At 61.1% G+C, this 13,690-nt stretch overlaps 2 protein-coding genes across 3 annotated transcripts in view; one reads left to right on the top strand and one right to left on the bottom strand.

Annotated features, from left to right (window-relative positions):
- Positions 1-139: 139 nt before the first annotated feature.
- On the top strand, positions 140-3,191 carry RAB24 (RAB24, member RAS oncogene family; the record flags this gene model as incomplete). Its single annotated transcript, XM_082323946.1, has 8 exons — positions 140-256; positions 947-1,015; positions 1,132-1,210; positions 1,337-1,404; positions 1,519-1,618; positions 2,005-2,055; positions 2,163-2,225; positions 2,724-3,191. The coding sequence occupies 8 exons, from the start codon at positions 140-142 to the stop codon at positions 2,786-2,788; spliced, it is 612 nt and encodes a 203-aa protein (XP_082180072.1). The 3' UTR covers positions 2,789-3,191.
- A 139-nt stretch (positions 3,192-3,330) lies between these two features.
- The window catches only part of NSD1 (nuclear receptor binding SET domain protein 1), a 66,759-nt gene continuing 56,399 nt past the window's right edge, over positions 3,331-13,690 (bottom strand). The window contains exons 23-24 of one of the 2 annotated variants that reach the window (XM_082324337.1): positions 9,880-12,207; positions 3,331-8,868 (exon numbers count right to left, since the gene is read on the bottom strand). In XM_082324337.1, coding sequence (XP_082180463.1) covers positions 9,881-12,207 — 2,327 coding nt within the window. In that variant the 3' untranslated portion in view covers positions 3,331-8,868; position 9,880. Of the gene's footprint in view, positions 12,208-13,690 lie in introns of both variants that reach the window. The other variant, XM_082324338.1, reaches the window with a different exon arrangement.

Here is a 13,690-nt window from a genome sequence, read left to right as displayed (position 1 = left end):
CGCACTTCCGCCCCGCCCCTTACGCACTTCCGCCCCTGGCCACGCCTCCGCGTCCGCCGCGCCGCTCCCGCCCCGCCCGGTTGCGGCCCCGCCCCGCGGCGGCGGCGGCGGCGGGAGGAGGAGGAGGAGGAGGAGGAGGATGAGCGGGCGGCGGGTGGACGCCAAGGTGGTGCTGCTGGGGCAGGAGGGCGTGGGGAAGAGCAGCCTGGTGGAGCGCTGCGCCCACCGCCGCTTCCGCCCCGGGCCCTACCAGAACGTGAGTGACCGCACCGGGCAGCGGGCAGCGGGCAGCGGGCAGCGGGCGGGCCCCGCGCCTCCCCGGGGGGTTCCTCCGTGTCCCCGGGGTGGTCGCTTCGTGTCCGTTCCGACCCCCCCCCACCCCCCGCCTCGCTGCCATCCCCGGGCTGCTGGCCCCCCCCCCCAGCCCCGGGCCGGTGCCTCCCACGTCCCCCCGGTGGCTCCCCCGTGGGCCCCGGGCCGGTGCCCCCCGCCGCCCTGTTCCCCGGCCAGGTGCCCCCCGCATCCCCGGGCGGGATCCCCCCGTATCCCCCGGGCCGGTTCCCCCCGTCTTCCCGGGCCGGTTCCCCCCGCCGCCGTGTCCCGCCCCGGGCCGGTGCCCCCCGCATCCCCGGGTGGGATCCTCCCGTGTCCCCTGGCCGGTGGCCCCTGCATCCCCGGGTGGGATCCCCCCGTATCCCCCGGGCCGGTTCCCCCCGTCTTCCCGGGCCGGTTCCCCCCGCCGCCGTGTCCCCCCCCGGGCCGGTGCCCCCCGCATCCCCGGGTGGGATCCTCCCGTGTCCCCCGGCCGGTGGCCCCTGCATCCCCGGGTGGGATCCCCCTGTGTCCCCCGACCAGGTGCCCCCCGTGTCCCCCCCCGGGCCGGGATCCCCCCGTGTTCCCCCCCGCCCCGGGCCGGTCCCCACCGCTCCTCCCGTTTTTCTTCCAGACGATCGGTGCTGCCTTTGTGGCCAAGGTGATCTCCGTGGGCGACCAGGCGGTGACCCTGGGCATCTGGGTAAGCGCGGGGGCCAGGGCTGCGCCAGCACCCCCGCTGCCATCCCCCGCCACCCCCCTGGCACGGGGACCCCCGGCACCCCCCCACCCGCTGAGCGCGTCCCTGTCGCCCCGCAGGACACGGCCGGCTCGGAGCGCTACGAGGCCATGAGCCGCATCTACTACCGCGGGGCGCGGGCCGCCGTCGTCTGCTACGGTAAGGGCACGGCGTGGCGGGAAGAGGAAGGAGCCGGCGGCTGCGAAGGCCCGGGGCTGGCGGTGCCAGCACCGGTGGGGCGGGCACGCGAGGGCGGGCGCAGACCCTGACCCCTCTTTTCCCCAGATCTCACCGACAGCAGCAGTTTCCAGCGAGCCAAGTTCTGGGTGAACGAGCTGCAGAACTGCGAGGAGGTACGGCCGGGCTGGGGGGCCGGGGGGCCGCGGAGCCTCGCCGGAGGGGAAGGGGAGCCAGTGGCGGTGCCGGGACCCGCCGGCACGTCCCTCCCGTCCCTCTGCCTGCCGCAGGGCTGCCGGATCTACCTGTGCGGCACCAAGAGCGACCTGCTGGAGGAGGACAGGAGGAAGCGAGGGGTCGACTTCCACGACGTGCAGGACTACGCCGACGGTACGGCTGGGCGCCGCGCGGTGCTGGCCCTTCCCGGGCTCCCGCGGCACCGAATGGGTGGGGGGCAAGGTGGGCCGCATCCGCGTGTGCCTGGGAGGCCGAGGGGCTCTGCCCTTGCCCTGGCTCGGCAGCAGATCCGGTGACTCCGCGGCTCCCTGCGCGGTGAGGCCGCGGCTCTGGCAGGGACCTCCCCAGGCACGGCATGTCCCGAGACGGGGAGGCACGCGGCCAGCTGGGCCGAGGGGACGGGAGCGCGGAGCCCTGCCCTGGGCCCCTGCCAGCCCGCTGTCGGCAGCCGTGCCCGAGGGGTGATGCTGGGGGGGGAAACCTGAGCCTGTGGGGTCGCATCCTGCGGCCGCAGGCGCTGACCCGGCCCCTCGTTTCAGAGATCAAGGCAGAGCTCTTCGAGACCTCCAGCAAGACGGGCCAGAGCGTGGGTGAGTAGCCCCCCTCGCTGCCGGCCGTGCCCCGGCCCGAGCAGGGCCAGGGGGGCTCTGCCTGGCGGTGGGGCTGCCCGCACCCACCCCGCCCGCTCTCCCCCCAGACGAGCTGTTCCAGAAGGTGGCCGAGGACTACGTCCACTTCACCGCCTTCCAGGTGATGACAGGTGAGCGAGCAGGATCCGTCCCTCCCCAAGCACCCTCTCCCGTGCCGGGGGGTGCGGAGGACGAGCGCTGCGGGGTCTGGCAGGGCCCTTCCTTGCCCCCACCCTCGCCGGGGCCGCTGGGGCTCTGTGCCGGGGGTCGTCCTGCGGGGCTTGGGCGCCATCACAGCTCCCCGGTCCCTGCTGAGGCCAGGCTCAGCTCGGCATGTCCACCCCGAGCGGGCTGCGGGTGGCCTTTGGCAAACGGGCAGCCAGGAGCCTTGCCCGGCTGCGGGACCGGCTCTCAGCTCCGCACCAGGCCTGTCCGGGCGTGCTCAGCCCGGCTGCGCCGCCCGCCCCGCGCGGTGCCGCGGCCATGAGCCCTGCCGCTTCGCCGCGGGGACACCGAACCCTTCCCCGAGGGACCTGCCGGGACCCAGTCCTGGCACCAGCAGCTTCTGGGCTCCCCGTGTCATGGAGGTGCGGACGTGCCGGCAGCCTGCCGCCCCTGCTCTCTTCCAGAGGAGAAAGGCGTCGACCTGGGCCAGAGGAGCGGTGCCTACTTCTACAGCTGCTGCCACCACTGAAACCTCCTGCCGAAAGGGAACCGCTGCTGCTGGCCGGGCAGCCGGCGCACGCCAGCCTCCTCCGTTTTTTTACCTGCTGTATTTTAGCTGTACGGGCCCGTCTGCAGCGCAGCAGCGGCGCGCGCGGCCCCGTGGACTGCTCTCCTCCCGGCGTGCGGAGCGGCGGAGGGCTGCCGTGCGGTGCCGGGACCCTCCTGCGGCGCCAGGAGCCGCGGGGCCATCACCCCTGGGGACCCTCTCCCCGCCACCCGGCCTTCGGGGGAGCTGCTTCCCCCAAGTCGCTGCTGTGGCCCAGCGGCGGCCGTTAACTTATTCTCTCGGAGATGCTGCCCGATTCTTTGCAGATTTATTTAAGCATCTTCTCTCGAGGTGTACAATGTAAATAAAACGCATTGTGGTCTGAGCCTGCGACTCTCCCGTCCCTGCCCCGGGCGTCTGGGCACAGCCAGGCTCCCCCCGCACCCCCCACTCGGCAAGACAAACCACAAGAGGACATCGAGAGTAAAGTTAAACTTTACTTTACAGTAATTTTTCTTCTATATACAAAGAATTACAGTACATGTTCTGGGAGCACCTGGGCAGGGCAACCCTCTTTTCATTATAAGTTTCACATACACAGCCAACAGTCTAAGGGGAGCAAAATGAAAGTAATCAATGGTCCAAGACTCTCCCCTCTCCCTCTTCTAAAAATAATATACATGCTGGAAATATGTAGGTTTCTCTCACCCGCTCTGGCATTCCCGCTTAGAACCGACGGACGAGTCCCGGCCAGGGCCGAGCATCCACACGTCCCCCCCGCGGTGCCCGCCCGCAGCCCCGGCACCCCGACTCCCGCCGCCTTTCCCTCCGGCCAAGCCTGCGGGATGGGACCCTGCGGGGGACCCCAGGCCGCTGCCGCGGGTGGCCCCCCGTGTCCCTGCTCCCCGTCCCCGGGCAGCGAGGAAGGGGGAGCGGGCAGCCAGGGCCACCCTCCCCGGGACCCCCAGCCCAGCCGGCAGCCAGGACCCCAGCCGAGAGGACACGGCACCCGAGGGTGGCAGGGGACGTTCAAAGCCAGGTATCGGACACGTTCGGTGTCTCGGAGGCGAGCAGGCTGGCGGGGCGGTGAACTGGGCACCGCGGCGAAGCAGGGCCGGGAGTGCCGCTGCCGAAAGGCTTCTCCTGGCCGTCGCAGGGAGAGCCGCTCCCTGCCTGCTCCCTGCCTGCCGCTGCCCACACATCTGACCTCCTCCTACCCGCATCGGCCGGGGCCGCCCTCAGCTCCAGCCATGCTCCACCTTGAGCCTCCCGGTGCTGCTGCTTTTCCTTTTAACAAGTTCCCAGTGTCTAAAAAAATACACAAAACCCAGTTCCTTGAAGTCAACAACTCGGAAACATCAGGAAAAAAAAACAAAACAAAACAAAACAAAACCAAAAACTGAAACCAGCTCAGTACCAAACGGACACAAAGAACATGCAGTTAGCGGACGCCTGCCTTGCTTCACGTGGCTCCACTCGCTCCCGACGCCCACGGGGCCCACTGGCACGCTGGTTTGAGTCTCGAAACCATCATAAATCGAAGGAACGGAGTCACGCCTCGTCCCGTTTCTGTCGCACGTGCCGAAGCCCAGCCCCAGCTATCAGGGGACGGGATTCAGCCGGCGAAGAAACCTCCAGCCCGCGGGCTAGGAGCCGTGAGTTCAGCCCTACTGTGCTAAGCTGCCGAACGGTTTACGATAGCACCACAATCGCCCAAGTGCTTCGCCAAGGGCAAACTGATTAAAACTTTACCTTGAAATAGGACATAGCAACACCCATTTCTCAGATTTCCCTAGGAGGTAGATTCAGTGCTGTAGGGACTGTCCATCACCGTCACTTCTCTAGCCCAAGCTCACGCACGCTGTCCCCCTGCACCGGACTTGGCTTAGATCGCTTTCGGAGGACTCGGAGCAGAAATCTTGCCTTTTCCCACCTCCTGCTAAGCCGGGGCACTGCCACCCCGCAGGCGAGCCTCCCGCTGAAGCCAGGCGAGCGGCGGAGCGGTCCCCGAGCTCCAGCATCCCATCTCCCAGGCCCTGGGAGCCCCGAGCACCCATCAGCCCGGCCGTGCTGCTGCAAGAGGCACAGCCTCGGCTGCAAATGCTGCTACCGGCATTATCGCTATCACAGGGGATTAATTAGCGCGGGCAAAGGCCAGGCGATCAAACACGGCGCGAGCCCTCGCCAGCCCCCTCCGGTAGCTGCACCGTTTGCCACTTTGCTTTAACACTCACTGGCTGGCAAAGGCTGAAAGCCTCATCGGTAATTTAGGGCAAAGCACATTACAAGCAGGTTACAATTACGGTTATTTCAAACATCAAGCAAAATCAGAAGTTAAGGCTGAAATTAAAAATAAACGGAAGGTGTTGAAGGTCTGAGGTTTCTCCAACAAACTCCCCCTGCCCTGTCACAACGCTGGCATCCACGGCATGCTCAGGTTAAGAGATGCATCAGGCTCAGGGCTGCTTTTTCTTTCTTTTTCTTCCTTTTTTTCTGTGAAACTGAGCTGAAGCTCTTCTAGCACCCTCAATCCACGCGGTCTCACCTTAGTACGTTCCTGTCCTTTAGATTCAACCAGCTCTCTCATCTGAATTTTAACTCCAGCCACACCTTCCAAGCAAAGCCTGTGCCTGTGGGGGGTTTAACCCTGAATTATAACGCATGCTCCCACGGTACCGCCAGGATACTTTGTGCATTGAAGTGAATCTGGTTCTTGCGAGGTTGGTTTTTTTTGTTAAATAGGAAAAGTTTTATCTCAAGAACAGCAATAAAGCAAGCTACCATGAGCTGGTTAGTATCTGAAGATGCGCAGTAGGGGATTATCCCTTAGAGCGGTCGCTTTGCTGCTAGATTCACTGGAGCCCTGGGTGACAGCGGGTGCCAACCCAGCGAGCCAGCGCCGACGGGGATGAGCCACGCAGGACGGTGGCCAGCACCCGCTGCGCTCCTGCCCACGCGTCCCACAGGCCCTGCGGCGGCTCCTCCTCCTCCTCCTCCCCGGCTTGGGCAGGCAGATCGTGCCCACCCTGGTCCCTGACCACGCCGTTACCCCTCACCAGAGCTCCTCCGTTCCCAAAGGTCAACCGGGGACGCTCCTGCCCGCCGCGGGAAGCCGCTACTGAAGTGGGTCCTGCCGTGGGACAGAGGCCACAGCGGGACCCCACCCCGCTGCTCCCAGCACGGCCAGGCTGTCCTGACAGCAAGCACGTTGGTCGGGAAAGCATTTGTATGGGAGCAAATCTTTCAGCCCCTTCAGAACTGGGAAGGGGGAGCCATTCCTACAAGCGGGAACAGACCCATGAGCCTGGGAAGTCCCCGTGGGCCTCCCTGGAATGGCAAGGAAAGGGACACAGCTCTGAGCAGAAATAACAACTACCCTTAATTCTGCTTCTACAACTCTCCACGACAGCGGATCAACACAGGAGTCGCCTCTCCCCCACCCTGGGTGCAATTATGCCCGACCAAGACACGGCGGCCAGGTGCACGGCTCCCTCCAACACAGCAAAGCAGCGCTGTGGCCTTGGCCACGAAGCCGCAGCGAGGCTGGCCGAGCTCCTTGGCCAGCTCCAGCCCAGCGCAAGGGCTCAGGGAGGCCAGGGCAGAGCTGCAGCAGGAGCGGCCTGCCCGGGGTATCTCTTATCAGCCGCTTTCCTCTATGTTAAAAAAAAACCCCAGTGATTCAAACTGGCTGAACTGTGAAGGCAGCAATGAACTGCAGAAAATGAACCCAGCTACTTTGGTACAGACATCTCCTTCTCCTCCTCCAAGGCAGCGCTACCAGCTGCCACCACCAGCCAGCATCACCCCAAGTGCCGAAGAAGCCCACGTTGCTTTTGTGAGGGTTGCGTTGCCCGGAGCTCTTCCCCAGCCCACGCTCACAGCCGACGAAGGCAGGCTGGGCAGGGAAGGGCTGCCGGGACCCATCTTCACGCCCGGTCAGGCCTTGCCGGTTGTGCTGAGGTGACCCAGCACAGCCATCCATCCCTAACAGCACCGCTAGTGCCTCCGCCAGCCCCGCGTACATCGGAAAAAGCCCTCCTGATCTGACGGAGCATCGCCCAGGGGCCCGGCGAGGAGGGAAGAGCAGCTTGCTGCCTTCCTCCTTCAATGACATTTCCAAACACCAACTTTACTGAGCAGCCTCCCAGTTACGCTGAAGTCAACTTTCCAGCACGTAGCTGGAAGGCAGTGAGCCAGGAACCTGGATCCTCATGGAAAAGGCATGAAGGGAGACAAGAAGAGAGGCGGGGTATGATCAGATGCAAGGAATAAGGCTGTGGGTTTGAAATGCCATGCAAGGGTTCAATCCACGTTCACTGTTCAAAACAAGCTTTTGGGTAAGAGCCTGCTGTGTGAAAGGCGGCTGCCGCCGTGAACCTCACCTGACTACGTGAGCACACGATTTATAGAAGCGATTTTTTCAAACCTGCACTTACAAGAATTCATTGAGAACTCCTCCATTTTACAGATTTAAAAAAGCCTGCACCAAAAATATTCACAGTTTATTTTTTCAGGAAACAAGTAACTAGTTAACACGTGACAATGCGAAGCGGAGGTGGACAGAGCAGTGCAGATGCCTTTCTGGTTACAGCTGTAGCTGGCTGGGCGGCTGGCATGGAGGTAACCCTACTTACACAATCTACATGACTAAGTCCAGCTCATGGGAAGGCCTATAAATGTAAATTCAAGATTTATTTTCCTTCTCACGCATGATAAATACTTAATATACTGAACCTCATTACCATTTTTTTTTTATTTTGTTTAAAAAAGTTAATGAATGCCCTTAGATTATCTTCTCTCTCAATGGCTCTGAGGAGTTGTCCTGATTCCCTTTGTGGAGGAGTCACGCAGAAACACAAGCTGCTTGCATTTCCCCAGTTTCAGCAGCAAGCAGGAACTGACCTGCCAGTCTTCCCGGAAAAAAAAACAACATTAAACAGTAAGTTTCCATAAGCCATAAAGCTTTTCGAAGTCGCTAGCTATTCTACAAAGGATCTGAAATGATTCGGACTAGAGAAAAGAGATGCACCATAGCACTGGTAATGTCCCCTCGTGCCCAGCACACCCGGCCTTTACAGCAGGACGTTGTCTTGGGGTGCGTACATCAGGAAAGGAGAACGGATTGGGATTAATCTCGGTACAAGTGTCTGCCTCCCTTCATAGAAAACCGCAAAGCTCATGACCGTCTGCTCTGGGAGCAGCAGGCACCTGCAAGCCAGGTGGGAACAAGGATCTGCTCCCACGTCGGAGGGAAAGGGTCAGCCTGGAGCTGAACACTCCTTTTCCAGGGAGGGACCTGCGGATCTGCCTGGAAGGAGAAGGATATACCGCAGCTGCGCAAGGGTCTGGTGGTGGGCACGGAGATCCGAGGCTGCGGCACCCGGATCGGCGGAGTTCAGGCAAACCACAGAGGTAATGTGTTGTGAGAGTGGGTGGGAGAGTGTGCTGGTCAGCAGCGCTTCCTCGGCAGGATACCGACCCCATCCAGCCCGGGCAGTGCCGCCCGTCCTCCTCCTGCCTGCCAGGGTGGCGGTGGTCGCAAGATGCCACTCCAGGTTGGTCCCTGGGACTCTACCGCTTGCCCCCGCGAGTGCCGCAGCCAAGCGAACTTCTGCCTCAACGCTCGAGTAAACGGCTTTCAGCAGGCCTAGTCTGGACACCAGCCTGACGACCACCAGGTACTCAACATCTCCTTAACTGGAAAAGGCAAAGAGACTAAACATCTCCTTAACTGGAAAAGGCAGAAGAGGAAAAAAGAAAGCCAGCCAGCTGCTGGAGCCCACCGTGTTCCAGTGTGAGAACTACTATTCAGTTGGAAGGACACACACGCGCACACACACACATGCACACCAACACAGTCCAGTTAATTCAAGTCTCCTTTGGTTGTAGAAGAGTTAAGCCAGAAGCTACCCAAGGGGAAGGTGTCGAGATGGGTCCCGATACAGCCGCGGCACCCTTGCCTCCGCGCTGTGTAGCGAACGGTACAGGCTTCGCTTGCAGCTCGGCAGTGCGTCCCGCTGCCGGGAAGAACCAGGTGTGATGCGAACACGTCCCGAACACGTCTGAGTCAAGGGGAGAAAAGACTGCTCAGTCTGCTGGCTCACGGTGACGACAGAAGTCAAGAAGAGATGGGATGGAAACTGGAAAGGGAGCACCGCCACCCTGCCAGGGCGGTGCTCAGCACCTTGGGGAAACCCACTCTGCCCTACTCTGCTATTGCTGCTTTATAGATCGCAATGTTTTCAAGTGCAGGAAACACTCCGCGTGTCCTGTGCTAAAGAATTAAGACACAAGAATGAAAAAACCGCCAGATGGCTTCTTCCAAGATCTCTCTTTTCCCTGACCTCCTTCCGATTCCCCGTTTCTCGGGCCTGGCCAGTTGCAGCTTTGTACAAAGGAGCCTGAATGGATATTGTGTATTGCTGGAGAAAACTCCACTGAGCGAGTGTAGCGGGCTCCTCTCCCAGCTCGGCTGGAGACGATACCTGTCTTTCAGTGAACCACGCACGCAGCACGTCCCAGCGAACGCACGGACAAACCTCGCAAAGCAACACCCTGCAGGGACAGAGGGCTGGGCAGACGACAGATAAACCCTTTCCCTGCTTCCACAGAGTCCAGCAAGGGCGTACACCTGACTGCTCACCGTCTGATCCCCGAAACGTCTCCCGTCCCAGGGCAGCCTGAGTGATCTGCTTCCTCTAAAGACAGTAACAAGAGCGAGGCCCCTAGCTGCACCTGGGAACCCGCCTACGAATCAGACATGGAGCTCGAACATGCTGGATCAGTAATGTGACCATTTCAATGGAATTGGAGATATTTTTTTACCCAGAGTGGACTCTTTATTTCAGCTTTACCATTTGTAAAAGGAAGAGGAAAAGGTCACGGATGCTCTCTGCCTTCGGCTGGGCCACACTCAGACTTAAGTGAATGTCCTTGCTCATGTCACGAGAGAATATGGATGGGATGTGCATGGGTTAGGGGCTGGGCTCAGGGAAGTGAATAAAAAAAACAAAACAAAGATTCCCCCTCCCTAAACATTAAAAGACTGAAACCTGCCTCCCATATTCACCAACCTCACTTTGGCTCTGAGTCGGCCAACTCACGACAGACAGAATCCTGGTTACGGGCTAGCGCTGTGTTTTGTTCAGGCAAAGGGTCCTGCCCCCGAGGAGTCTGTGCTTTTCCACTCAGCCAAGAAATCTGGTCAATTGTCTGAATGTTCGTCACGAGCCACTGCATCTGCTCCGGGGGCACCGGCGCTTCCCTGGCCGGCCGAGGGGTCTGCTCAAACGCACGCAATCTCTCTGATGTCCAAGGGGTTTGCTCTGCGGGGGCCGAGGCCACTTCCCAGCTGGGCTGAAGGGTCGGCTCTGGTAGTTTCTCTGCTGTCCGGGGAGACTGCTCTGCAGGTGTCAGGGCTTTTGCAGTGGGCCAGTGGGTTTGCTCGTGCACCTGTAGTTTCTCCATAGGCCAAGGTACCTGTCCAACATGCGTCACCACCTTCCCAGCAGACCAAGAGATTTGCTCGCCAGCTAACATGGTCCTCTCTTTCTGCTGGGGACTCAGCTCCACGGCCGGGGCTCCTCTCTCCTTCGGCTGCGCGTTCTGGTCGACGGGCCGCAGCGCCTTCTCCGACAGCAACAGCCTCGGAGCCGACGCAGCCGGAGGCTTGTCCAAGGCTTGAGGCCGAGGAGCCACGGCAGCAGCCAGCTTGTCCGACGCCTGAGGCCACGGGGCTGTAAGAGTGAGTGGCCTCTCCAAGAGCTGAGGCCGGGCCACCCCGGAGCCGAGAGCCTTCTCCAGAGGCAGGATCCGCAGGGCCCCGGAGTCGGCAGCCTTCTCCGGAGGCAGGGGCCGCAGCACCCCAGGGGTGAGCGCCTTCTGCGTGAGTGGGATCCGCAGGGCTCCCGAGCCGACAGCCTTCTCCATGGGCAGGACGTGCGGTGACCGGGAGCCAGGAGCCTTCTCTGGAAGCAGGGGCCGTGGCGCTAAGCTGGGAGCCTTCTCCGTGGGCAGGATCCGTGGCATCCCCGAGGCAGGAGCCTTCTCCGGAGGCAGGGGACGGAGCACCCCAGAGCTGGGAGCCTTCTCCACGGCTGGGACCCGCACTGCCCCGGAGAAGGAAGCCTTCTCCGGAGGTGGGGGCCGTGGAACAGCCGATCCAGGAGCCTTCTCCGCGGGCAGGATCCGTGAGACCGGGGAGCCAGGGACTTTTTCAATGGACAGAGGCCACAGCACCCCAGGACCGGGAGCCATCTCCGATGCTGGGACCTGCGGCACCACAGAGCTGTGAGCCTTTTCCACAGACTGAGGCTGCGGACTCTGGGCAGAGGCTTTGTCCAACGGCTGAAGCTGATCGGCCGCAGGAGTCTCAACCACCGGCTGGGACTGCAGGGTCCCCGCCGCGGCGAGAAGTCTGTCCGACAGTTGAGGATGCAGGCATTTTGTTGGGAATTCATCCAGCAGCTCAGGCTGCTGGGTCCTGCTGTCAATGAGAGACTTGTCCAATAACCCCAAAACCCCGGGGGCGGCAGGAGGCTCGTCCGACAGCTGGAGCTGCAGGGCACCAGCAGTAACAAGCGACTCGTCCGACGATTGTGGAGTTCCCGGAGATTTGCTCGGCAGGTGAGGCTGCGAGGCATCACTGGAGGACTCGTCCAGTGGCCACAGCACTGCGTTGGTGGGAGGTTTGTCGGGCTGCTGAGGCCTCAGCGCTACGATGATGGGTTGCTTCTCTGACTGCAGCCTTAGGGACAAGGCAGCCTGGGGCCTGTCCGACGGCTGCAGGCGGAGCGAGAGGGTGGTGGGAGGTTTGTCCGAAGGCTGCAGGCGGAGCGAAAGGGTGGTGGGGGGTTTGTTGGATGGCTTCAGCCTCAGTGACAAGGTGGTGGGGGGTTTATTTGACGGTGGCAGTCTCAGCGCCAGGGTGGCGGGCGGTTTGTCTGGTGGAGGCAGCCTGAGGGCCAGGGTGGTGGGGGGCTTGTTTGATGGCTGCAGCCTCAGGGCTAGGGTGGTGGGGGGCTTGTCTGACGGCGGCAGCCTCAGCGCTAGGGTAGCGGGGGGCTTTTCTGGTGACTGCAGTCTGAGGGCCACAGACTGAGGTAGGCTGTCCAGAGGCTGAACGCTCAGGTCTGTGTCTGCAGGCGGCTGCTCCGGTGGCTGGGTGTCCTCGCCGTTAGCCAGGGCTCCTATGGGAGGCACATACTCACGAATTTCTCCCGGCTCTAGAGGGTTAGGCCCGCAGGGATCGTGCTCCGTGCAGCATAAACGTCCATCCAGCTTGGAGATGAAGAGCATGCCTTCCCGGTGCTGCTTGCAGAAGGACCTGGGGCACATCTCGCAGAAGGAAGCTGCTTCCTTACCACACATATCACACTGATGCCACGGGCACTCCCATTTTCCTGCAGCACAGACACAGGAGAAAAGACATACCTTAGGAGTGGTACAGGGGGAAGAGACAAGGCCTGCTGCGAAGGGAGTTCAAGGGAGAGGGGGAACACGCCTGTAATACTCCCGTACAATTCTACATGTCCTCCTCAGTTTCTGCCAGCTCCCAGGCTCGACGGGCAGTTAACAGGAACCTGCATCCGCGGAAGCAATGAGGGCAAGTATAATCGTGACAAACACAAGCCACGCCAGGTCAGACCAAAAGCCCATCTGGCTCCAGCATGACCCTAACCGACACGGGCGCCTCGAGAAGAGCAGACACCCCCAGCCGGCACATCTCTGGGGCTCTCATTTCCACAGCCAGCAGCACTGCTATTTGTGTATAACACACCCAATGGACTCTTTAAGTAGGTGCATCAGGTTCATCTAAGCCTTTGCTAATTCGGGGCCAACAACCTCCCTTCCTGTTTATCAGAAAGAAGAAGTGAGAGTGCAGTGATCGCAAGGGAGTAAGTTTCTATTGTCTCTGCACCCAAAGACCACCTTCCTTAACCTCTGTGCACAGCCGTGATAAAAATACTGCTTAACCCAAAGCCAAGCTGCTCCCTGAGGAGCTCCGTGTCCACGCTGAAATCTATTCACCATCACTATCAACACTATCACGGAGGAAAAAAAAAAAAACCAACACAGCATTACACTTCAGAGATTGCTGCTTTTTTCACTTGTAGATGAGCTCACCGGTTCAGCTCCCTGCTCCCCCAGCCAAGACTGCCGCCGTCTCTACCAAATGCTTCTCACCAGTTCATGGACGCGAGGAACAGTGAGACCATTTGCACCCAGGATACACGATGCTGAGTCCCTGACCTCTCACCACAGGCTGCTCTTCCAAATACGCCTCCTGCCTCCACGCTCCCCAAAACCCCCGGCCCTCCCCGGCTCCCTGCCTTGCTGCAAAGAGCAGCTCCCTGCAGAGCAGCCCTCATGCAGAGCGTGAGCGATGATGGAGGGCAGCTGTCGACACCCCCCGGGCCAGAGCGCTTCCCAGCCTCCCTGGACCAAGCCCACACATCTGTGCCTTTGGCTACCAGCTCTTCTCCAGGGAGGCTGGAAAAAAAGCGCGACTGCAGCACGGCACCGAGCAGCTGTGGGCATTTCTCCATACACTTGTGCAACATCAGCTTTCTCCTCCCCTCTCTCACGCTGCTTTTCCCCTGGGGTTGAAGACAACACGTAGCGTGTTTTCCCCTCCTCTGAAGCCAGTCCAAGGCTTCTGTTCCGGTCTCAAAATACGTACGCTGTTTTTCTGCATCTTCTCCAATTTTTCAGCATCCTTTTCAGAGGGGGGGATGTTTAACATTACACCGTGGTTTTCCCTCTTTCGGGCTCGCGGTGCTGCAGCACAGGCTGTCGCTGCTCCCCCGGCACCGCCAGCAACCCGGAGAACCACACTCGACACTCACTTTGGCCACCGGAAAGACTCTGGGACTATTATTATAA

This window comes from Platalea leucorodia (assembly GCF_965183815.1).
Source record: "Platalea leucorodia genome assembly, chromosome: 11".
NCBI classification, from domain to species: Eukaryota; Metazoa; Chordata; class Aves; order Pelecaniformes; family Threskiornithidae; genus Platalea; species Platalea leucorodia.
Note: the sequence above shows the minus strand (reverse complement) of the source record. Positions and strands in the feature narration are given on the sequence as shown.